Source organism: Tachypleus tridentatus, chromosome 13, assembly GCF_004210375.1.
Source record: "Tachypleus tridentatus isolate NWPU-2018 chromosome 13, ASM421037v1, whole genome shotgun sequence".
Taxonomy (NCBI): Eukaryota; Metazoa; Arthropoda; class Merostomata; order Xiphosura; family Limulidae; genus Tachypleus; species Tachypleus tridentatus.
This window is the reverse complement of record NC_134837.1, coordinates 100,628,509-100,654,490: the sequence shown is the minus strand read 5'-3', so window position 1 is coordinate 100,654,490 and position 25,982 is coordinate 100,628,509. Positions and strand designations below refer to the sequence as shown.

The following is a 25,982-nucleotide window of genomic DNA, read 5'->3' as shown; positions in this document are numbered from 1 at the left end:
CACACAACGGCGCAGGAATGTGTAAGTGGAACAAAACTCAATACAAGGAGATTTTTTTAAACTATAGAATGCTTAAATTAAAATAATGTTATTTTCTTTTTCTTTTACCACTGATAGTTTATAGGTTTTTAATGAGTGTTGTTTCATGCAAACAATGCTATGTTTAATCAGTCTGATACAGTGTTTTAGACTGTTATAACTTCAGTAGATTTTTCTATAAGCCAAGGCTTTAAAAGCTTTCTCCAGTAGAGGCACTATTTGATAACGTTATTGAATAAAGTATTGTTTCATTGTATTTTAACATTGTGTCCATTCTCTTTCTTTCACAATGTTTTTTTTTCTTCTAATATTCTATTATTTCACGAGAACTACGTTGTAATTCTTGGGGTAAATTAATTTTACCCTATATTACTACTATATCTTTTACTTGTATAAAATGATTATCACATGTTTACAAAGATGATGTGACTAATAACATGCAGAAACTACATGATAATGTCAAAAATAAATATTAGTTGAATAAAAGTATATTCTATACCAGTTATGGAATAATAAAATTCAGTGCTACATCCATCATTACAATGGTAGTATATATTGTACACAGTTGAGAACAAGGTGATCAACCCAGGGCTTTTAACTTCTTCAGGAGTTTTCTCTGGTTTTATAAAATTGGAAATAGTTTTGTATAGCAGGTGACATGCCAGTGTATTTGTCAATCAATCAATAAAAGTTTTTACTGGTATTTGGGTAGCAATCTTGTATGTGTGGGGGGTCAAGTATATTTTTGGCCTTTTCCCCCTCCTATTGAGTTGTTTATTTTCGTTTCAGTATATATCGATGATATATTTACAGGATATCCGAAGTTTGCATTTTGTGATACTTCGTTAAATCCTTTTAATAAGGTATATCCATGTATACTGTTAACATCTGTGTGTGACTAAAACTTCACTGAAGCTTCTCGTGCACGTTCACTAACAGTTGCATGGTAACTCGCACATTTTTCACTAGTTTATCTTGCTAGGAGTGTATTTATATACATACCCTTTAATACACTAATAATATTCTATTTTAATGACATATTTATTGTAAGTACTGACTGTAGGTGACTTATTTATTATATCTAATGTAGCTATTTAATGGGAAAAAGTACTTAGGTACTATTTCATCATGTATGCCGTATTTCTGTTAGCAGTTTGTTCTTGTACAGGTTTTTATGGAAGTATCATGCTTCATTGTTATATGCCGGAGTCTGTCAGATATGCATGGTATGTTTTAATATTTTATGTAGAAATTTTGCCGCTGTACTTCTTGTTACGCAGCATGTATATGGATTGCAATTTCTTTTTTTATTATGTTTTGTGATATGCTGTACTATGCTGTGCATGCGCATTCCAGTACTGGTCTGACGTGTTGCATTGATTTTAAGTTTTTTTGTTGTTTTTTTCCGATGTGCCTCTGTTTCACCTTGAAGGGCTCTTAACATACTTTACGCGTTTCCATGCTCTGTTTGTTTATTCTAATTTAATTTAAATCACGTGATTTCTAAAAATTTTGCTCATGTAATATTCTGAAGTTGAGTTTGTTGTAAATATCGTATTAGTGAATGCTTTAGCATTTTCACTGATTTTCTGAAGAAAAGTATTTTTGTTTTTGGTAAATTTATTTTAATTCTGTATTTCAGACCGTATTCAGGTGTTATAATAAGTTGAGGTCGTAAGTTAGTTGCTGCTGTTGCCAGAGTTGGAGAGTTTTTCCAGATTACTACATCGTGAAGCGCCACCCCTCGTTTGGATGGTTTGTGGGCATGTTGCTGACAGACGAAGAAAGGTATTGGGTTAACTCCCCCTTCTCGCGGAACTCCTGCCTCGGAAGTAAGTTACTCTGAGCAGATTCCCTCTACATAAATTTTACATTTTCATCTGCCAGAAAGTTAGATATCCAGCGAATAGCTCCATTTTATTCATACAGAACCTAAGGCTGCCATACTAGATAATGTTGAATGTTTTCTCAATATCGAAGAGGCATGAGACAGGGCATTTCTTTTCGTTACAACTATCAATTACTGTCTCTGTTAATATTACTAAGTGATTTACTGTTTCTTTAGATTTTTGGAAAATATTATGGATTTGTGATGATTTGTCTGATATTTCTAAATATGCTATTAATCTATTACATATGTTTACCGTTATATGTTTATTTTAATATCTAGACTTACTTCAGTATAGTTTTATTTTTTGCATGTGACGTATATCTTTTGACTGTGTATTGCACAAATTTGTAGATTCTTAAGAATAAGAATCAACAATATTTGTTTCACGAAAACGCTAGCGCGTTCGAACTTTGTTGAACCTTCTAGAAATTCGTCTCAAACTATATAAACCAACGCGTCAAGAAAAAATTGTTATTATTCGTCAGCTACAGTCAGTGTGCTATAGCCCTCGGAAGCTATAATTACGATATCAACGCTTATTAATCGGTTTGATTAATTTGTTTTGAATTTCACGCAAAGCTGCACGAGTGCTATCTGCGTTAGCCGTCCCTAATTTAGCAGTGTAAGACTAGAGGGAAGGCAGCTAGTCATCACCACCCACCGTCAACTTTTGGGCTACTCTTTTACCAACGAATAGTGGGATTGACCGTCACATTATAACGCTCCCACGGCTGAAAGGGTGAGCATGTTTAGTGTGACGGGGATTCAAACCCGCCACCCCCAGTTTACGAGTCGAGTGCCTTAACCACCTGACCATACTGGGCCCCTTATCAATCGGAAAAACTACAGAATTTGACCAAGAACGTTATTTATTTTGTACATTACAAATCGTTCAATTTTTCGTATTTCTACGAGAACATTAAATATCTTCGCCGTAAAAAGTCAGCTTGTAAGGGTGTGAGGCCAACTAAGTTACCTAGCTAGCTTTAGCGAGGTGTGACAATATAAATTCTTCGTAGAATCTCGATCGTTTATACAATATTTAGACCGCATATAAGAATTGGCATTGTCTGCAAAACTCTTCTACATAAACCAACTATTAGTAATAACCGTTATTATAAATTATACTGTTTTTTTGTATATTAAAATTTATTTCAGTTAAAAAAGAAAACTGTGTGTATCAATCTTGTTGGAAATTATCATAATTTTGATACATATTAACATTTAATTAACTTCTAAGTTAAAATTTCCGGATATTTGAAATAGTAATACCTAAAGTACGTAATATAATAAATCAGAGATTCGTTCGAAATAATATTCGAAAAAAAAAAAACAATTCTTTTGAAATTCTTTTTCATATTCTGAATTCTTACTCATAAATAAAAATATATAATAATAAACTGGGGGCTAGTCTGCAAAATCTGAATCAGAGACAAAATTAGTTCTAGATTAAAATTCAAATATTATTTCAATTTATATTTATTAGTGCCAATAAGATTTGATTATGTCTGATTGTCAAAGTTTTCTTAAATCACCCTTCTTTGAACAACTATAAAAATATAACAAAAATGAATTGCTTTTAAACTTCCAAAATCGCAGAGATGCCAACTCTTTCAAATGACTGAGCGTAATGATTGTAGACAGAGCCCTTTGTTATTTGCAACTACTAGGCCTGACAAGTGTCTTTAAGCTGTTTATTATTATGTTATTATTATAACTATTATTATATATTACTGCTATAGATTGCTCATTTATGACTGTGTTTTGTGTATTTAATAAATAAATTTAAAGCAATTCTTTTTCATATTCTGAATTCTTACTCATAAATGTCGTTATCTGCATCGTTTTTGTCTTCGCCTTAGCCTTTTGTTGGTGAGATGCCGATTCTGTATGCCGATTAAAACAAACAAATCGAAGCCAAAAAAGAGAAAGAGCAAGTCCAGAAAGAGGAAGCCCGTATTGAAGCTGAAAAAGAAAAAGAGCAAACTCATATCAAAGCTGAAAGAGAGAATAAACGTCTCGAGATCAAGTAAGCCCGTATCGAAGCTGAGAAAGAAATTAGTCTGAAAGAAATGGAAATTAGCTCAACTCCAATCAACCAAGAAAAAATAATAGTTTTGAACTCAATCGCTATATTAAGGTACCACAATTTAATGAAAATGGAGTTTATAAATAATTCTGACGTTTTAAGAAATTGCCCAAACCATGGAACGGCCTCATCGAAAAATTGTCATTATTATTACAACATTTTGGCTGGTAAAGCAAAGAGGCTTATGTAAATCTCCCTCTAAACAACTGTACAGATTATGACAAGGTTAAAGCAGCTATTCTCAAAGCATACAAGTTAGTACCAGAGGCTTATTGCCAAATGTTTTGAGATTGTCACATGCAAGAAAACCAAAGTTATATGGAACTTGCTCATGAAAAAGGTTTTTGTGATCGCTGGTGTAATTCTACGAATATCAGCAACAGTTTCAATAACATTGAACAACTAATTGAGGAATTTAAATCACGATCTTAAAACTTATTTGAATGAAAAGAAAGTTGAAATACTACAGGAAGCAGTTGCTCTTTCTGAAGGTTACATTTTTACACATAAAACTAATTTTCATAAAAAGAAATTCCTGGCATCTCAGCAAAATCCTCTATTTGTTCATTCCAAGTGAAAACAAGTTGACTGATGATCTCACTACAACAATTAATAATTAATGATTTAGTGAATTCATATCCCATTGTTCATTTACCAACATGATTAATTATGTTTTTTCCAAAATAAAGAATTACTTAGTTATCCAACAATTATTAAATAATTTGAGAAAATGCAATGTTATAATAAACGTTAGAAATAATTAAAGGTTGAAATAAATATCTGAATGTTAACACCACAGATGACTGGACATGGAAAAACAATACACAGCTTAGCTTTTATTCATACATACACCATTTTAATGCAGGAAATTATTTGAGCAAGGTAGTGAATTGTTTAGTCCAATACCTTAATAAAAATATTTTATAAATATTTTACAGTTTTCAAAGTCGTACAAAACTGACAAACTTCACCAAGAGAGAGGTTACATTAAAAAAAAATTCTCTTGCAGATAAGGCCTGCTTTTTTATATGGAAACTAGTGCAAGATCACAAATATCCAGATCACCTTGATTAACATATACATATACTAGTAACTTAACAGTTCTTTCCCTGAACATGTTAACACATTTATATTTGCTGTGCTGGGTGATATCTTGTGGTTAAACACCAATCTATGGCCTGACTGAAAAAAAAGTAAAATACATATGAATTTATTTCTGACCTTTTATTTTTATAACTTGGAAGCAAGTTTATCTAGTGAGGGTTCATTCAGAGGAAACCAGATTCCCTATAAGGAATGCTGACATTGTAATAAAAATTACCGGATTACAGAATTTCAAAGGCATGTGAGGCTTTTTTTTTATGTAGCACCCCATGTCTCGAAGACAACCACACTACTCATAGCAACAATACGTCACTTTTGTGTGACATCAAGAAACAGGACAACTTTTTGGTGCAATTACAGACAATATCAAATTTTTCTTAAGTACAATCTTGCCAAATAGAAATGGTGTACATTTCACAAAAGTACAAATCTTTAACTGCTTATAAAGAGATTTTGTGGATTAGCAGTGACAGTTTTTCTATTATGTTACCATAACCATCTCTTTTTTTGTAAAGGCAGCTGTCAAACAAAGTTATGTCAATAATTGTAATCATGATTTATGATCTGAAAAGGTACAACAAATACTGCTTTTCTGTGGTCAAAAAACGTTTTTGTACGACACTTATCACAGTGAATAAAAAAAAAGTTCATCCCGTAGTATACTGGCTTTTCATAGCCAATATCATTCTATTTTACACAGAAAATTGGGATGTACAAAACAGAATATACAGTTTCTTTCTCACAAAAACCATATCTGAGATTTTAAAATTTACAAAACATACATGTTTGATCCATTATTGTTACTTTATGCATTTGGTTGAAAAAAACACAAGGACTATTGGTGCTGTTAAATGATTGAACTTCTATTCAATGTGGTTATTGTATAGCTGTAAGAAAGCACAGTGTGGAATCAACAGCTATTCTGTATGTGATGCATGGAAACCAAAGTGAGATGTTAGGAACAGGACGAAGAGAGAACTAGATGAACAAGCAAACATCTCTGGAAGACGAATTATAACAGTGATGGCTTTGAAGCTGTTGTTCACTTGGGCCAAAAGCAGTCAACAGGAAATAGGCAGGGTAGGGTGTGACCAATCACAAAGGCACTGAAGCTGACTGGTGGGTTTCTATTATCCAAAAACAAGAGGCATAGGCTGACAAAAGACACCTTTCATACATCGTCGATAGGGAGGCTAGAATAAGGGACAGAAAAAAGCTCAGATATGGGAAACTGTCCATTGGATTTAGCTATTATGGTGAGGAGAACCACAGTTTAGAAATATCTTTCACTCAATGGCCAGACTTTGTGATATACAGCAACAATTTTTAATTAAGGTTTAAATATACTGACTTTGATGATAGTTCCCGTTTTATAATAAAAGCATCTATAATTAATATTTATCACTTATTCAGAGACTAAAAATGTTTTAGCATTTTCATTCACTAGATGGCACCAAAAACTGCTCATAAAACATGGCACAGAAAAACTATGGTAAACACTGTCCCTTGTGACATCCTTTCTTTTAACAAAACTGTCTAGATCTCAGGCTTTATGAACACCGATCAATGGTCAAGCCTCTGATTCTCCTGTCATAATAGCATGTATTTGTTCTAGTTTTAACGATAAGCGATTTTTTCGAGAAAATTCATCTTCTTCTAGAGCCATCATTAACTGTGAAAAAACAAAACAATGTATAAAAACAAAGAAAGAAATAGTAATAAACAACCTTCATTAAATTGAATTCATTCTAATATAGTAAAAATACAAACTTGATATACTCTCCTCACAAGATAAATCATTTCAAAAATTACATTTTATAGACTAAACTATTCTAAGACAAGCCATTCCATACATTTAAGAATATTTCATTTTGTTTACTGAAGTGATGCCTGATGGTATCAATAAAGGTGAGAAAAATAGTCATTATTTATTATTAACACATTAACTACTTAGATGTAAAAATGTCAGAGATGTATTACTATAATATTATTATTTTAGAATTATAGTACAATACAATAATTACAAACAAAATAATGCAGTTGTTATTGAAAACAAAAAAGTATGGATAAATATCTTCAAAAGAAAATATAAGAAAAAATTTCAACATTCGTTGTTTTTTGCCAGGATTTTTTTAACCCTATGAGCATGGGTGAGGTTCAAAGTATGAATGCCAGAACTTTTAACATAGTGCCATTCAACATGACATGGTATTATATACATGATGTCAGAGTTATCAACTATTCATCTTACCCTGTACTGCTAATTTAGCAACAGATCATAGTAGAGGAGAGTAAATACCACATACAATAGATATTCATACTGAAGAAAACTGCAGATGTACATTTTGGAGATTCATTTTGTTTCAAGAACAAAAATATTTTTATCTTTCATATTACATTTCAAACCAACATGTTAGAGTCTGAATCAGGCTGGTACATTTTACTCAAAGCATGCTGTGTTTCATGCAGATGCAAGTGGTATATTTGAAATTATAGTTAACATTCCTTCTCCAATACAGGGTTGGTCCAATGGACTGAGTCAAAGAATATTTGTTTTTATAAGCAGAAAACCAATTTCATTTTCTATTATGGAGAATACAGACACAGACATAAACATTTCTCAATGTTGATTTTTGTTTTCAAAGTTAACATTATCAATAGTCAATAATACAGGTATCAAAATAAAGCCTTTTTGCCAGCAGATATTTTTTATATTTCAGAAAAAAATATTTCAAATGTTGTAAACAAAATAAGAGCATAACAAATTTTAATTGTTAAGACTCTTTATTATTCATTTTAGAGAAGCAATATTTTTTTCCTTACATACTAAAAGAAAATCCAAAAACATTTTTCTTCAAATTCATTACTGTAGTATTATAAGAGGATAAAAAGTGTCTTAAATATAACACTTAGCAACTAAATTATTTTCATACCTGATCATTGTATTTCACAGCATAACTATACAAGTGATGCAGAGCAACGTTTGTATTAAATTCATGGGCATGTTGCTGAAAAATAATAAAACATTATCTGTAGACAGTCTTAATGAAATAGTAGTTTGAATTATATTAAAAATAAAGAATAAAAAATAAATACTTTGGTATTTTAATTTCCTTTGTACACATAAAGTGTTAGAGAAGTCCTCAGTGTGGAAAATGGAAAAAATGAAATACAAAATATTAATTGCACTTTATAAAGATTAACTAATACAATTTTACAATGCTGCTGTATTTAGCAACTGTAAACATTTGGTTCACAGCAAGTTCCTAACCAAATGATAATGTGATTCTGCCATGGCTTATGGATAAGGGATTATGGCATAGATCTTTCATAATTATTATGGTAATTTGAAAGATAAAATGGTTGTGTTAAATTAAGTACTTTTTGTAATACAATTTGTTTACCACCTCTTTGTCCAAAGATTAAAAAGTGAAACAGAAGTTTGTAAATATATGTGGTTCACTTAAGTTATTGTTTGTTAAACCTAAACAGGTTGCATAAAATTAAATACAAGCCTAAAAAATCATCAGATATGAAATTCAAGACTGGAAATGTTACAGATATCAAGTGTATTAGACATGTCTTTAAGAATAACATGAATTTGTAAATAATTATCTTACAATATTGTACCAGTACTTGACACACAGAACTCTGAAATTGTTAAGCTAAGCATCAAGTTGTAAATTAGTATGCCAGAAAACAATGTTAAAATTGATACAAAACAAAAAAGAAACTGTAACCATTACCCTTGATTCCTCTGCTAACATAGCATTCATATCTTGGTCACTTATGGCAGGCATGTCCTTAATATCTTGATAATATCTAAGAAACACAAAATTCAAGTTATTTTTAACTCTAAAGTGAAGTGGCTTATATCTGAAATACATATTCTGTTAATATCAGACTACCTTTAGGTAATAGTCTTTCAAATCTTTAGCAGCTGCACCACATCATCTCTATTTAAAATATTAAGATAGTTTGTTTCACAATAAATCTTCACCTGATACTCATTTTATTCATTTTGTTTTGAAAATTGCCCAAACTGAACAATGGATTTCATTACTGTTCCTTAGTTTGTTACACATATTCAATCCTAGTTTTAAAGTTTTTCATAAACTTTTTTTTATACACTTAGGAAACTGATCACATGCATAAATGTGATAAAAACAGCATAAAGTGGCATAAAACTTTAAAATCATTTAACATTAACAACCTTAAAGTCTAAACATTGTTTTTAATTAAAATATGTAATATTTAAGTTCTGTTAGGCATTGCACATTATGCAATTAAAATACAAAGTATTAGCTTATGACAAAATTATTACCACAAGCAACAAGTTAATTACTATTTGAAATGTGAAAATGTACCTACAATTGTTTTGAATGTGTGATGTACTTAAAACAATTTATCAGTCAGAGGATAAAAACAAAATCAATACAATTTACAATTATCCATCTCAAGCTAAAAGTAATTGGTTTTATGGCAACTTTTATTTTTACTTTGTAATTTATTCCTTCACTAAACAGAAACTTTTACTATATATTCCTGTTTAATTATGTAAAATTATACTAAATAAAAACTTGATTCTTTAAGTACTCCAGATACTAAACAACTTTGTCATAAATTTACTGTCTGTAATTCAAAATGATATCAACTGTTATATGTAATCATTCAAACTAAAATTATATTTTTCAGTGTTTCATCAAGGAAAAAATTAAACCATAACTTTTTTTTAAATTTTATGATAACTTGGTAAATCACTAAATGTTAATCCATGAGGGATAATAAAAATGGAAAAGAACAACTAAACATCATATATTTCCCAAAACTAGTGAAAAGTGCTATTATTAAAAAAACATTAGGTGTTGGTAGGTGTAGAAAATATATATAATTTTCTGATGAGCCCTGATAATGGAGCAAAGGGTAATGTTGGCACTGGATGCAGTTCATAGAGGATGGTTGACGTTCTTCTTTATTTTCACACACAAGTTATTAGAATCATTAATGTAGTCTTATATTGTAATTGTTTGACATACTCTAAAAAGAATAAAACAAGCTCGCTGGTTTGCCAGTTCTTCTGAATGATTAGTAAAGTTAATTCAGGCAAAAATAAATATAATAATGAAGAATTGGTGTCAAAATAAATAAATGATACAGTGTTATTAATCCTTACTCAAATTTTGTTATGCAAATATTCATGTAAATTCACACTTCACCAGCTTAATCTATTTTACACCATAACAGTTGTTGTTATCGTAATTTTATACATGAATAGTATCTCAACCACTATGGTTTCTGTCATATTCAAGCTGGCTTAATAAACCCTGGTATTGGGTTAAAGTTCTTGCTATCATCACTGGATACAGCAGAAACAGTATGGTTTACATACTGTTGAAAACTCTTCTGTGTTTTCACTTATAAGTTCTTAGAATTACAAAGGAGATACTCTAGATCATTGTGTTATTTGCTTTTGCTTTAATATTACCTCATATTGTTATGGTGAATAACGTAAGTAAAAATCTTTCAATTTAGTCTTAGAAAGTAAATACATTTCACCCTGGATGAGCAATTACTATAGTGATTTTTTAATATATTCAAAATATTTCTTGTATATGCAAATTTTATTCACTTTATATTAGTTATTGTATGGTTAACTTTATCTTTTTAATGTAACAAACTACATTACCTTTCTACCCAATCTTTGTAAACAGGAATGTCTTTAGCATATAGTAATTTACTACTGGGTGAATCCTTCCCTAATCGATGATCTGATGTCGAGCAGGCATCCATGAATGTTTGTGCCACCACTGACAAACAGGAATCGACAATGTTGGACTTGTTGATGTCAAACACAAAATTAGGGTTTTTGATCAGATTTACCCAAAACCGCAGAGGTAAGCTGATAAAAAAAATATATGTATGAATACAGAGTTAAAGAAAATGTGAGACAAAAATATAAAGAAAAACAGGAATACTTGCAAAAATATGTGAAACTTCAGCTGTTCTTCCCAGCATCATAAATTTGCAATACTGAATGAATGTTTAATTGATTATACTAGATATTATCACGACTGATGACAGTCTTTTTCTCAAGTACAGTATGCTTTAAAACAGGAATGCTCTTTAAACAGTGATATCTTTGGTTTGCAATATGGTACATTTTCTGAATGATTATATAACATTGCTTATATAGTTACCAGGTTCACTAAGTTTGAGAAACACTGCTGTATTTAACAACTAATACACCAGTTATTTTATTAGTAAGATAAAAAAAACAACTACCTGCCATGATCTGTAATGTTGGATACAGTACTATCTAGGAATGTAATTGATAATACTCACATACACGTTTAAAATAATTATAATTTAAGACTTTCTTACTAATTACATCATAGTAATATATTCCCCCCCCTTTTTTTTTCCTCCACTTTCTTACTAGCTCCTTCATAGTAATACAATTTTAACCCCCTCTAATTAGGGAAAAACAATGCTAGTACTGGTATATCCTAATCATTTTGAAGTAAAATATTATGGATCACTACAAAGTGATTATGAAAGTTGAAAAAGGTTCAAGGGTTTTCAAACAATGATCCCTTCTGAAGGAAGAAAAAAAAAAGACTATTTACCAAAAATAGACTTCACATTCTGGTTAACATTGAGGACAATTATACCATCATCTCTCTCACCTATTTGACTTCCATGTGTGAACAACTTCTTTATCTGTTATTCCATGCTGAACAGCTTGGTCATCCAAAAAATCAAACAAGTATTTTATAGCTAAGGGTAGTGCACTACCTCTGTGAGCTGTGCTGAAAATTGTTTCAAATAAGTCATCCACAAATTTTTGCAGTGTTCCCTGTGTTAGGAAAAATCCCAGGATTACGTGACGATATGAATAATAATGCTTAATTTTATGTATAAAATTTTCATTACATGTTTAAAATGAAATGAGAAACAAAATTCATATTATTTTTCTGCATTTTTAGTAAGACTGAAAAACTTGAGAACTTTACTGTCATGTACTTTGAATTTTGTATTGAAAAAGAAACAAATTCCATTTAATAGAAGAACATACTTGTGTAACATGTAAATGCCTAAAGAAAACTTTGGAAATGTATTTTAACTAAGACTGATACATTTCACATACCTTTGTAGCTAAGAGTCTTGTGAGGTAGATCTCGGAAACCATTTTGTTCCCTCTCTCCCCTTCTTTTTGTTCAGTATCATGGTGTTTTACCTTGAAAATTGTTGTTTTAATGTATGCACATGTTAGAAAAACACAGCAAAACTATTAAAATACATTTAAGTAAAGCATTTTTCTTTCATCTGTAGCTAAATAACTCAAAATAATTATATGTGGCAATAAAATGTTTCTCGTTGTTGTCTTATAATCTGAAAGCAGATTATATAGGTAGATACTACTGACACCCAGAAGAAAACGTGTAATAAAATTAAAACAACAATAACTAATAACAAGAAGCAACATATTGTACATACTCTTATGTTAATGCCATTAACTTATTAAATAGTTTTCATCAGTGCTATTACTCTATTTTTTACTAAGAATCTTAGCTTTAAATCTTTATTTCTTGCAATTATTTTATACTTTAATTTGTGAAATAACAAATGAAAACTAAATTGCTCATCAAAAGTCTTAAGTATTTAATAAAACTAATTTGGGGTGTTTTGATAACATTTTTCCACAATAGTACATAGAAGAGCTTCAATAAATAACAAAATAAGCAGATTTCAGAATATACCACAACTGTAGAATCAGCTCTGTTTGTTAATTGTAACATAAAGCACTTACCAAATGCCATGGTCTATAATTAGCTTCTAAATCATGGTTGAGTGGTGATGTTGCACGACTTAAAGGAGGGCTCATCTTTAATGGAAAGTTTAGAGTCTCTGACAGTGAGAAACAACAAAAAATAATATAAAACTAAAGAAGTGACTTTAACTTACTCATTTGTGCAATCTTTAAGAATTATGTGCTTTGTATGCACGAATAAAGGACAATTTTATAACCAAGATACCTTTGAAAGTATATGCAAGTGTGAAGAAATAAATACATTTGGAAATGATACTGTGCAAACTTAGAAGTTTAAAATAATGATGATCTAATGGCTATCTTTGCTACTACCACAATGATAGTTGTTCAATACTTAACATTCAAATTCAATGAAATTTATAATAAGAGATTCTACCTATACTTAAAAAGTCATATCACACACCATTGAAAATGTAACTATCTATATTTTGGGAAAAAAAACAAACAAAAACCCACAAAAAATATTAATAACTCTCAAAGTGTGAGAAAAATACAGTATTTTGTTTCCATCAAGGAATTAACTTAATATTTTTGCTAAATATGATTGAAAATTATTTGAAAAGTCTTAACAAAAAAATGCAAATTTATTAATGATGTAATTTGATCTTTTCTACACTTCTCATAGATTAATCTGATATTTATCTAAAGTGGAGAATATCATGCACTCTATTTAGTGAAACGAATTTTTTTTTCCCATGTGTATGGGAGAAAGGTAATGATATACCACCAAAATTTCAAGTCATGGTTTGACAGAATGAGACATTTATATAATATTTAATTATTAACAATTGCATTATTTCATTCTCATGAATATTTTTTAACAGATCATTGCATAGAAACGTATTTCTTGCACAAGACAATTGTTAAACATCAGACTTACCATATTTATGCAACTTTTCATTTTTCTCAGACATGATTGAAATGTTATACATAGATGACTGTTTTGGAAGTAGGGTTAAAAGGGCACTATCTGGTACCTGAAGAGATTGTGAATCATTAAAAAAAACAATTTCGTAACATGGAACAAAATGCAATTTTCTAATAACAGGATTAAAATATGCTTTGAGAAAGAAATATATCTGGCTGAATTGTCATGTGTGATTTACAGTTACAGTGAATATAGTTGATACAAAAGTAAAGCAAATATTTTGTGTAACAAGATATTCTACAGATACATCACAACTATAAAAGTTACATGAGCTGTACATTAGTTTATTAAACTGTCTAAACTATGTATTTTAGAATGAAATGAAAAAATCTTAAAAAAATGAAAAAACTTTAACTCCCTTCTAGTTAAACATCTTCAATTACCCTTCAGAATAAAATCATAAAATATAAAAACATGATCAACGCATTTGAAAAAAACCTGGGTACTGTTTAAGCTCTTGTGTTTCAGGGTTTTACACTGAAGATGCAAAACTGGTAAAAATTAAAAAATAAGTTAAACTGTTAAATTTTATTTTATACTATTTAATGAAGAAGTAGGCTTTGTTTTTTAAATATGAATAGAAAACCACCCTTTAAGGATGTATGTTTTATCTAACAAACCTTGTAATGACTAAGGGTGTTAAAACGTCTCCATTCACCTTCTACTCTTGAAGTAGAGTCCTCGTCAAACAAAGTTAACCTACCATGTGTACCAGTTCTCCATTCTGAAATGCCGAAAACCACAAATGCTCAAAGTACAACCATAGAGAGTGACATTTATTTAGTACAGTTAGGTTATTCATCTAAAGAAATTTGAGCTTGTGTATGGTAATGTACAAGCGAAAGATGTGAACAGAAACAAGAATGAAACCATATTTGTAAATTTAGTGGTTCTAAAATCAACATGTGCTATATTTGCAGAAAATATTATTGTGGTAAATAATAACAATTGTATTTGAGTCAACTTTACAAAAATACTTTCTAAATTTGCATAACACTTTCATGAAATATTTTTGAATGTTGTAATAAGCAATCCCAACAAGTAATTGTGTGTATAGATTTCTGAACATGCCTTTAAATATTACTTCCATATAATACAAATTCATAAGCTAAACCAACATTTTTAATTATTGTGCAATACTTAAAAGATATTAGTTATAAAGTACATAATAAAAAATGTAACGGGTTATTTAAATCTTACCAAGATCAAGATCTTCTTTCACGGGCCTTTGAGAAAATGGAGTATTTTTGTAAATAGCATCCAGCACCTTTTCTTTTACTTGGGAAATTGTATCACAATCTAAAACTTTCACTGCTATCTCTGTGTTTTCCCCTGGAGGTTCTAGCCCTGTTACATAGCCTGTTTGTGATGACATTGAGACAAACACAGTCTGAAAAGAAAATTGTTGGTTCAAGGAAAACTACTAACAACATGTTGAACTTTGACATATGTTAACTAAATACATGCTTGTTTTTAGTGATTCTCAAATAACAAAGTGGTGCTAAGATCTGTTTAATTTAACCAACATTGCTCTCTTTTACATAAGTAATACAAATGTTATATATTATTTTATTTTTACCCAAAGAATTCCCATAAGAAATTATATGAATTTGCTAAATAAGTAATCAGATTAAAAAAAAATCCTTACAATACATTTATACTCGACAGACTGTCTAATCAGTTTTTCTTCTGAAAGAGAATATCGAGCTTCATTCGTGATAGCATCAACTGGTCCTTTATCTACTTGCTGTTTTATAGCTCTGAACAACACAAACAATGGTTCACCAGCACATTCCTGTTCATCATAGGAAAAAAACAAAACAGATTAATATCATAATATCATATCAGTTGAAATGCAATTACAAGTTTTTGGTTTTTGGCATTTATTGGCAAAAAAGAACTAGGTTATCTGAGCCAAACAACTGGTAAAAATCATAAAAGTGAAATTGATATAAAATGCAAAAATAAATAAATAATGCCATAAATACAGATAAAAGATTTAAACAGAATTTAAAAAGCCAATGGCTCATATAAAGTTAAAATAAGACAATAAAGTTGGACGCTATCACCATCCCCAACGACACTATCCAATGTCAGGGCTATACCCATAGGAAACATGTCTAAAATGGTGCTGTAACTCTGAGTAGTACTGATGGCATGACTGAAAAAGGAATTGAGCAGACATAAAAAAATTTGGGCCAAAGGAAATGGACCTGGGCAGTCACTGAAAAGAATTGTAAGGACAGAGACAGGAGCAGACGTTGGTTTTTCAACTCGATTATCCATTAAGGTCAAAAGACTCTTCACAAGATGCAAGAAAAGGCTCTGACAGCAGTACAGAAAGCATTATATGAACACCCACTGTAGTAATGAAATGTTTGTGACATAGTCAGGGACAATAACTTTCTAGCTTCCAGATAAGAAATGTTGTTAACTGTTTTTAGTCACTAAACCTTTTTCTCCTCCACCCACTTAGGGTAAGATCTATAGTAACAGGGGTGAGAACCAATACAATTAACACAGTGAGGATCCAAGTTGCACTCATAGGTGTCATGGTCTTTGTCACCAAAACAAGAAAATGTCACAGAACCACGAGAAGGTGCCTTTGAATGACCAAACTGCTGACAATGGAAACACCTGAGGGGAACATATGGCTGTAATAGGTGGATATGGTGATGTAAACCTCAAAATAAAAATATTGTTAGGCATTATAATTCCTTCTTTATGAAACCAGCAAAGATCTCTGATTCAGGAATGTTTGTTAAATCCCTCTCAATAATAACTCCTCATGAAAATCAAAACTGGAAAGGGAGTACAAGCCCAATGGTTTTCCAATTCAAAAGGAGTTCAATGCGTTTTTGAATAGATATTTTCACCAAGATGTCTCCGGAATGTAGCTTCTTAATTAACTGAATACAAAAGGGAGACACTTGCCTTAAAGATTTGTCTGAGAAAGAATGTAGGATGAAAAAATGAAATAATGATGCAGAATTGGGTGGAGACTGCTGTTCAAAATCTTCAAGACATGGTGGTTTACCAACTAGCTTTCTTTATGGTTTTATTTTGTGGAGGATTTGGGGGAACCATAGGGAAAGGAGAAAGATTCAGTATCTGCTGATCCCACCCACCATGGAGTCTTACAAGGGGATGTACTACAATGCCAAACAAGTACACTGCAGCAGTGTCAGAGTTTCATGAGCATTATACAGCATCAAACACAATGTCTACAACACCTGTTGGGAATGTCCAACACTGGTACTCAGTTGACCCTAGGCCAACAAGACCAGTTTAATGACCATGGGTAGGCTGGCCACCACAAGGCCACCTGTTTAAAGGAATTCAAAGCCAAATGGTGTTTTGGGTTGAATCCCTCAACCACCAGGATCCTCTTTTCCCCTTCACAAGTTGCCACACACAACAAACACAAAAGTGAATGTTCAGTTCCCAGAGGAGGTAAGCTGAAAAGACAGAACCTTCTTTGCCTTTTATAGAACCACTTCTATAAAAGTGACAAATAATTGTGTAATTAGAACTACACAATATAATAATGTGCTGAGGTGTGTGTGCATGTATTTTCTTATAGCAAAGCCACATTTGGCTATCTGCTGAGCCCACAGAGGGGGAATTGAACCCTGATTTTAGTGTTGTAGATCCACAGACTTACTGCTGTACTAGTGGGGGGCTGCTGAGAGGTACAAGTTTTCATTGGAACAAAGCGTTTTGCACTATAAATCCCTGAAAAATGTTTAATCAAGACCAGATGTGTTTAGTAACAATAAATGATATGCAGGTAGCTAGAAGGAAATATTAACACTTTTGTGGTGATGGTAACAAACTGATATACTGACATATTTAGTAAGAAGAAAAAAGATTAACTACTGGTGTGTTTAATAACAATTACTGATGTGCTTAGAAGCAAAGAACAAAAAAAATACTGATTACATTTAGTAGCAAGAAATAAACAGTAAAAATACACTGCTGTGTTTAATAAAACGAAACATTAACATAAATATTAATAAAGCTAAAAATTCATTAATGGTATAATAAGGTGGTAATGAAAGATTAAAACCCCAAACAACTGGTGTTAATTTGAGAGATTCATATATACCAAAACTAGGTACATATTTATTTAAAAAAACATATGAAAAGTGACACTTACCTTAAGAAACTTGAAGAGAAGAAAGGTGAACCATGAAGACAGCATTTTCTCAGCCACAGACTCAGTTCTTTTAGAAATTAAAATATTAGTTCCCATTTATTTCAAATGTGCTTCATAGATATAAAGAATAAAGATATCTGTTGACAAATAACTAGTGAATGTAATCTGGTCTCATTCTTGAGTTTATTATCAATTTTGTATGAATAATTACGTAAATGAGTAATACCTGGCAAAGGACTGTTTTGTAATTATATCTTTAAAAGTTAATTGTAATAATCTCTGCTGTATTATACTTACTCCTTAATACTGTGGTGTGAAAGGGAGCTTATTTATCACCACAACATTTATTACCTAATGCTATTATTCCCTGTAAAGAGATGTAACAAATGACAGATTATAAATACTTTACTATGCTTACCTTCTCAGCAGTAGCTTAGGATGACTCTTTCCTTCAATGCACTTTTCAATTAATTCTGCTAACAAGGTCTTCAAAATGCTGAAATAAAGAAACTTATGCTTGATATCTAATTACTCATCTTAAAACAGTGTATATATTATTTGCCAGACATCTCAAATACACCTTCTATACAAGATCTTTCTTTTTATCTCTCTATAATACACATATAAAACATTTTAAAAATTATAATTATTAAAAACATGTTCTTAGTCTGTTTTGCCAATTATTTAAACGACTGTCTTTAAATATTATAAAGCCTACAGTAAAGACATTTTTAGATACTTTTTACATTACAGTAAGATTTCATTTAGGTTTCACTAAATTAAGAATAATTAGAACTACACATACATCATTCTTACTGCAGAAATGAAATCCTATTATTAAGTAAGTTTTCTAAGAACTTACTCAGTACTGTATTCCATCTTTCCTTGAAGAGTTACCATAATCAGTGAAGCAACATTCACTCTAAAATATAAGAATATAAGATAAATTGGTTAAAAACAAGCAACAGATTAAGGAAAAAAATCAAATTTTGGTAAGTCTTATTTCAAAATTTCAACTACAAAATATAGGATGAACTGGTTAAAAACAAGCAACAGATTAAGGGAAAAAAATTAAATTTTGGTAAATCTTATTTCAAAATTTCAATTACAAAACTATTTATAATTCTGTGATAAATTGCAACTGAAAACACACAAAAAAACCTTTTGATAAAGAGAATTCAGATGAACTACCTGTTTAAAAAAACTGGCTATTACAGAAACACTACCAATACCTGTCTTTCATGGAGAAGTAACGATTGGATTCCAAAATTCGAATGAACAACAGAAGGAAGGTTTTGTTCATTATAAGCTGCCCAAATTGACGGAGTCCTTTTTCAATAAATGCTTTCTTCACAGGGTCAACCTGTATTTCAAAAAACATTAACTTGTTAAAACTCATATAACACTTGATAACCAAGAGGAAAGTACTTTTATATTGGGAAGAAAACATTAGGATTCCAAAAGTATGTTTCTCAACAAAAATAAATATTGAAGACAAAAAGATATAAGACATTTTTTATATGAAGACTGGAATGAATTAGAATTTTTTTTATTTACTTTAAAGGGGACAATTTACATTTCATAAAGAAGTTATTTTTTTGTACTTTTGGAAAATAAAAGCCCATAATTATAATTCACATACCTTTTGTGTATCTTCATTTGAAGATTTGAAACAGTGAGTATTGTATTGTGACAGCTTTTATATGTAATATATATATTACCTTTAAACAAAAACAACCTGACTTTACTAACTCAGACTCACATATAGTAGAATACTTACTATCATATCTCTAAGAACAGGATGATCCTCAGAATTAGGGAAGAGAACTTTCATAGAGTAAGTACGATAATCAAGAAAGGGGATTCCTCCTGCAGTCATATCACTTGTCAAATCAGTCATTTCCGTCTGCAGCTCAGCAAAAGCTATAGTGTTGGATGTTAATACACATTATTATTAGCTATGTAAGCTTACCTTTTACAATTTTTAATAATTATTAAGATTTAACATATTAATTTTTTTACAACAAAATCTAATGAAACAAAACATATGTTAGTTAGTTACCTAACAGAGTTTAGCTAATTATATAGAACAGCTCTAGACAACTAGAGTAAGTTAATTAGAATTTATTAACATGTTTTTCATATTACCTAAAGTCACAGTTATTTTTAAAAGTCTGCTTAACTTAGCTGTATTTTTGTAAATTAATTGTTTTGTTATTTTTTTAATTTGAAAGAAACCCAAATTTAATAATACAGGTAATTTCATACCTTCTTTACACTCACTGGCCACTCGTAACTCTAACACATCCATCTGTTCCTGCATGCTTTTGAGAACACGACTGCTTTCCATAGACTTGCGTCTGTACAAAATGACTGCTATAATGACCACCAATAGGAAGGCAGATCCACCAACAAATGCACCAATAATAAGTTTCTGGGAGATGGAATTATCTTGGGATGCTGGAGGTTCATAACTTAGCCATCCAATTGTGTATTTCAAATTGTCTCCTACTTCAACCTACAAAGATTACTGAAATTTGAAGAAATCTATTCCCCATTTTCTTCTAAGTTTTAAAAATAATAATGTGATCATATTCAAGTATCATGTTAATACATCCAAAATATTTATAACCATACTGAAATAAAAATGTATGAATACATAATGAATTAGATGATAAAAGTATTTAAGATGTTACAAAAAATTTATGAACATTAAAAGTAAACAGCATACACAATTTAAAGTTATTTCTACATACTTTACAGAAGACTAAATTACAGGAGTCATGTTATTAAAGCACTAGAACTACTTACTACAACTTGAGGAATACTGTGGGGATTAGGATTTCCATCAGAATCACGTTCTGGAGGTTGAGAACTTGGAGGACGGCAAGTTAATTGAGATCGAGAGAGAGATGTCACATTACAAAATCTTGTGCCAATGCGGACTTTTACATCTGTGTCCTGTGAAGCTCTGTCCAAATGTTTACCCTAAAATATTAATTAATAGCAAATATAACTCCAACCAATGTTAATTTTGTACGGTAATTTTATATAAAGAAAATATTTTTCAAATTTATAGCAAAATTTTATTTTGAGTTTTAGTTAATGAATAAAAACAGTGAATACGAGTAGAACTAACTTAATAAAAAATACACTCCTGAAAAGAAAACTAAATACCAGAATTGTGTCCTTAAATTTGTCACATAAATCTAGATGAAGATATAAAAATGTTTTTACTCATTACTTTTATGACAATTCCTTTAAAACAAAAACAAAAAAACGCAATAAGTTTTGATATTTTCATGGGTTTGGCAACATGGTCATATTCAATAGTAAAATCACTTATACATCATAAATTAGTTTAAATATTAAAGTTACTCAATATTTTTCAAATTTCTTTAGATATCTCTAATTTTCTTGTTATTAAAAGCAAAATTTGAAGTTTTCCAGTAAATGACAAAAATTAAAACAAATTGGTTACTGATGTCTAGATAACATTCATGAGGTTGTGATTTTATAAGTATAAATTCATCAACTAACAATTATAACTTAAAAATAGATACATGTGTATGATACCTAAAACTTAGTTATAAGAATACTGGCTAGTATAGATTTAAGAGCCATGCAAAGAAGGTTTGTTCATTTTTTCTCCACAAGTTCCTTTAATGCACTCAATACTTACATTAATTGTTAAGTAATCACTCTTATAAAATTTGACATTATTTTTTTCTGAAAACTTGTGGTACACTGGAACAGGATACATCTGGAATTTAGCAAATCCTGGACGATAACTCAAATTTTTTAGAGATTCTACGTTGTCCATCAAGAAACCATAGTGAAATTCAAGTGGTTCCTCTCCGTTGAAATGTAACTGATCACTAGGCACAGCTGGACTTTTACAACTGATACTTTCTGCTGAAAATGCAACACATTTACCCATAAAGAGATAACCATTGATTTCCACATAAATTTGTGGTTCCCGAACAGTGTTGAGGTTATTTCCATATGCCCTAATGGTTATTCCTCCACTAGGAATACCTCGGGGACCTTTATAACCAGTAGATCCTGTCTCCACATGACTTACTGTAGGGTCCTCCATATATAAAAACTGGTAACCATCAAAGCTACGCAATCCTTTATCAAATTTTACTCTGACCTTCTTCTGCCCAATCTTATCAGATGCTGGGGTGATGCAATGAATTAAGTTTTTTTCTCTTCTGTAAAAAATAACATGGAGAGAATTAGGTAGACTCATAGTGAACTATACAGTAAACTTAGCATACAACATTAAAATGTCATTCATAATTAACCTCTAACTGACAAACTACTTCAATAACAGTGCACTTATTTTAAGTCTCATACACTTGTTGAGATTAAACTAGTATGAGAAAATACTTTAAAATAATTATTATAATGTATGAATAGATACAAAAAGCATAGGGATCATGTAAACATGGTATTATTGCCAATCCTATTTTCTTAGCTTGCTTGTGTAGAGCTAACATGTTCCTACCACATATGTTATTTCTAAATTATTTCTTAATGAGGGGTCAGTAACAAAGACAGTAATATTTAAAAGAACAGAAAACAGATTAACCATGAATGAAAACATGCACAAAATATAAGCAATTCTCATGCACTCGTTCAAACAAAATGCAGTGTTAAACGATCTTTTGTGAATATTGCTTCTTGTGGTTGCAACAGTAATTTCAGGAAACTCATGTACTTATCCCTCTGATCAGACACTTGAATAAAAAAAACACTAACTGTCTAAGTCTAACGTACTATATGTAACAATACCTCAAATTCATCAATAGTAGTAACATCACATGAAACCATAAAAACCTCTTATTTACCAAAGCTGAATACTACTATTCTAAGACCTATATAATTTGATGAAATGAACAGGCACTTACTTAATGATTCCACATTTAAGAGGGCCAACAGTGGCTTCAGCACTGCTACCTGCATTCATGTGGATTCCCCAAATTTTTAGTAGAGTTCCACCTGATTTTGGTCCTTTACTCGGGTTGATAGATTTAATTTCTGGATTCTACAAAATGATAATGAGAAGGCAATAGTTTCATTTAAATATTCGTTTTATGCAAAATTAATGAAAAGTACAATCTCTAATATCTAAAATGAAATCAGATATGAAAAAAAGGTAAATGGTGGCAAATATCTAAATCTTGGCTAAAAAGTAATCTTTTATCATAGATTGTTTTTTCATAATATTCAAAGCAAACATCAGATGAAAAATAATTATCATGAGAATGAAGTACTTTATACGATATGCAACCATGACTTGTTAAATCCATTTAACAGTTTATGATCTTGGAAAGATTTTTATTGGAGATAATTTTAATCATTAAGAGGAAGATTCTAACTAAAATAAAACTCACAACAAATTCATAGTTATTTGAAGATGTAGCTGTGTGATCATTTTGAATTTTCACGACTACAGGACCTAAGATCGATGCTGTACTTAATGTGTGAGAAGTTTTATCTTGAGGGCTTCCTACTTCACAGACAATCCTGAATGGAAGAGAAGTTTTATGTTACTTCCTATGATTAAAACTACTGGTTGCAACTTTTTAAATAGATGTTAAGCATTTCTATTTTAAGGCCAATTAAAATACTTTAAGCAATTTAAATTAATACATAATTTGAGTAAGGTAGTTTTACCAATTATAAAAGAGTTGATGTATATAACTCTCAATAAAATGAACAAGTATGTCCACACAACCTGCAATCTGAAGTCATAATACATCATTAATTTGTTATGAAAATAAACGTTTTCTGTGAGATGAAGATTTCATCACAGGATTAAAGATTCAATTCTGTATAACAGCAAAAAAAACAACAAAAAGTTCATGTTCAAAAATCAGGTAAATGTTTTAGTACATGCTTTAGAATTACAGTAAAATCATAATTACAGCTAATCTTACAATCAATCTAATATAAAGAAGAATTAGACTGCATTTAAATATCGACCAAACAAAGTCAGCTGTAGCTAAACTGAAAAAAGAAAAATCAGATCTAATACAGCAACATATGCACTACTTTTACGTGTGTGTTTTCTTATAGAAAAGCCACATTGGGCTATCTGCTGTGTCTACGGAGGAGAACCGAACTCCTGATATTAGTGTTGTAATTCTGTAGATTTACTGCTGTCCTAGCAGGGGACCTACTTTTATGACTAAATTGTTATAGACTGTATAAAATAAATACAACAGTTAACTTGTTGATAATTAATTAATGAAACTGAGTGTATCCAGATAAAGCTAAAGAAATGGAGTACTAAAAACTAAAATCTAATCAGTCAATACTGTTTCAACTTAATATGCATATTTATAAAGCTATCACAGTAGGTAATTATCATAGGTATACAATATACTTCATGTTAAACACACAGGGTTATCTCCATACTGGTTTCATTGAGTTCAACAGTCAGACCAATTTGTTAAGTCTGCTGAAAGTAAAAGATTTGTACAGTATTTTACAACTATCATAAAGCATTGAAATGTTTTTTTCATTACTTATTAGACTTAAAAGACTGTAGACCATTTGGTCTGTACTTTCCACATTCATACAAGTAGTTACAAGATACTAAACTGATCTCAGTTTAATTAATTAAACTAAATCTAATCAACGTAGATTGGTCCAGATTTTAAGAATCTGAATATAACATTTAAATATGGTGCATATCCACACTAATTCCAAGTAGAAGACGTATAACTATGTAGCTTTAACATATGCACATTTCCTACTAAAGAATACAATATCCAATTAAATTTGTAGTTTACTCACACAAATCTGTAAAAAATAAAGAATATTCTCAGGTTGACATAATTTATCACAAGTGCATGCCATGAAAACTTGAAAAATAAAAACTATTAAAAAAAGATAAAGTTAACCAAAGATCTACTTTATTAACAGCTTGTCCTTTATTTGAGGTAAGGAGGTCAAACATCTCATTTAATAATAGCATGTCCTCAGTTTTTAAATTATAATAAAACCAAAGATCTCCTTTCCTAACAACCTGCTCTCAGTTTAATGGTAAAAAAAACAAAGGAGTCCTTTAGTAGCATCCTGTCCTAAATTTAATGTAAGTATAACGATACCTTTTAAAGCATACACATGATTGCTACAAGCACATAGCATCCAATTACATTTGTAAGTGTCCAACAAAGTTTTTACCTAATTTCAAACATCTGATTAATATTATGGTATTTTCACCATCAATCTAATACATTTCCATCTAAACATTCTAAGACATCCAAGTGTTCAGTTTAAGCCATCCAACTAACCTCCTGGTTTTCACATAGAGTTCTCGATGAGACTTGCAAGGAATGTCAATTCTGCCATGCTTGTTGTCGAACACTTTGACTGTTACACCATTAGCTATATCTTCAAAAACCCTCCCTAGGTTAATTCCTTCAATTGTGATGTTGGTACCACCTTCTATTGGTCCAGAAGTGGGATAGATCTATGGAAAACATGTGCTCATAAATCACAACTCTCAGGGAAATGTTAGCTTTGATAAAGCACCATAAAAATAAAGGACTCTTTTAAACACACTTACCATGTGAATATTTTAAATAGATTTCTTGATATTTAAATCTTTTTTTTACAAAACAACTTATACTTTTATCTATTTTTTGATAGAAAGGTAAAAGTACTTGCAATAACCAAGTTGAGTTTATATTTAGTAAAATAAAGTAGGTACCCTAATGTTTAATGGATCATTAATCCTATGTCAAAATTCTCATTTCCCCTATATTAACCTATAAATTAGACAGCAAGTTAATTAACTTAACCAGTAATTCACCTGAAGGTTACTACATATTACACACACAGGTGATAATTAAAATAAAATGAATAAATTTACTTGCATAAATAAAATATGATTATTTAGCCTCTGACTTATAAACAAGTTTC

At 30.4% G+C, this 25,982-nt stretch overlaps 1 protein-coding gene and 1 long non-coding RNA gene across 7 annotated transcripts in view; one reads left to right on the top strand and one right to left on the bottom strand.

Moving 5' to 3' along the window:
* The first annotated feature begins 1,459 nt into the window (after window positions 1-1,459).
* Window positions 1,460-4,729, top strand: LOC143236604 (uncharacterized). The gene is made up of 2 exons (XR_013019594.1): window positions 1,460-1,871; window positions 3,793-4,729. It is a non-coding gene; the product is annotated as an uncharacterized LOC143236604 (long non-coding RNA).
* Window positions 4,730-4,829: 100 nt separating this feature from the next.
* The window catches only part of LOC143236602 (plexin-A2-like), a 226,557-nt gene continuing 205,404 nt past the window's right edge, over window positions 4,830-25,982 (bottom strand). For all 6 annotated transcript variants that reach the window (XM_076474908.1, XM_076474912.1, XM_076474910.1 and 3 more), the window contains 22 exons: window positions 25,352-25,530; window positions 23,444-23,576; window positions 22,958-23,094; window positions 21,724-22,258; window positions 20,853-21,029; window positions 20,310-20,559; window positions 19,822-19,964; window positions 19,274-19,404; window positions 18,904-18,963; window positions 18,460-18,537; window positions 18,042-18,108; window positions 15,531-15,677; window positions 15,083-15,272; window positions 14,503-14,606; window positions 13,835-13,931; window positions 12,934-13,031; window positions 12,271-12,360; window positions 11,810-11,979; window positions 10,810-11,022; window positions 8,870-8,945; window positions 8,057-8,131; window positions 4,830-6,795 (listed from right to left, as the gene is read on the bottom strand). In XM_076474908.1, coding sequence (XP_076331023.1) covers window positions 6,694-6,795; window positions 8,057-8,131; window positions 8,870-8,945; window positions 10,810-11,022; window positions 11,810-11,979; window positions 12,271-12,360; window positions 12,934-13,031; window positions 13,835-13,931; window positions 14,503-14,606; window positions 15,083-15,272; window positions 15,531-15,677; window positions 18,042-18,108; window positions 18,460-18,537; window positions 18,904-18,963; window positions 19,274-19,404; window positions 19,822-19,964; window positions 20,310-20,559; window positions 20,853-21,029; window positions 21,724-22,258; window positions 22,958-23,094; window positions 23,444-23,576; window positions 25,352-25,530 — 3,252 coding nt within the window. In that variant the 3' untranslated portion in view covers window positions 4,830-6,693. The remainder of the gene's footprint in view (window positions 6,796-8,056; window positions 8,132-8,869; window positions 8,946-10,809; window positions 11,023-11,809; window positions 11,980-12,270; window positions 12,361-12,933; window positions 13,032-13,834; window positions 13,932-14,502; window positions 14,607-15,082; window positions 15,273-15,530; window positions 15,678-18,041; window positions 18,109-18,459; window positions 18,538-18,903; window positions 18,964-19,273; window positions 19,405-19,821; window positions 19,965-20,309; window positions 20,560-20,852; window positions 21,030-21,723; window positions 22,259-22,957; window positions 23,095-23,443; window positions 23,577-25,351; window positions 25,531-25,982) is intronic.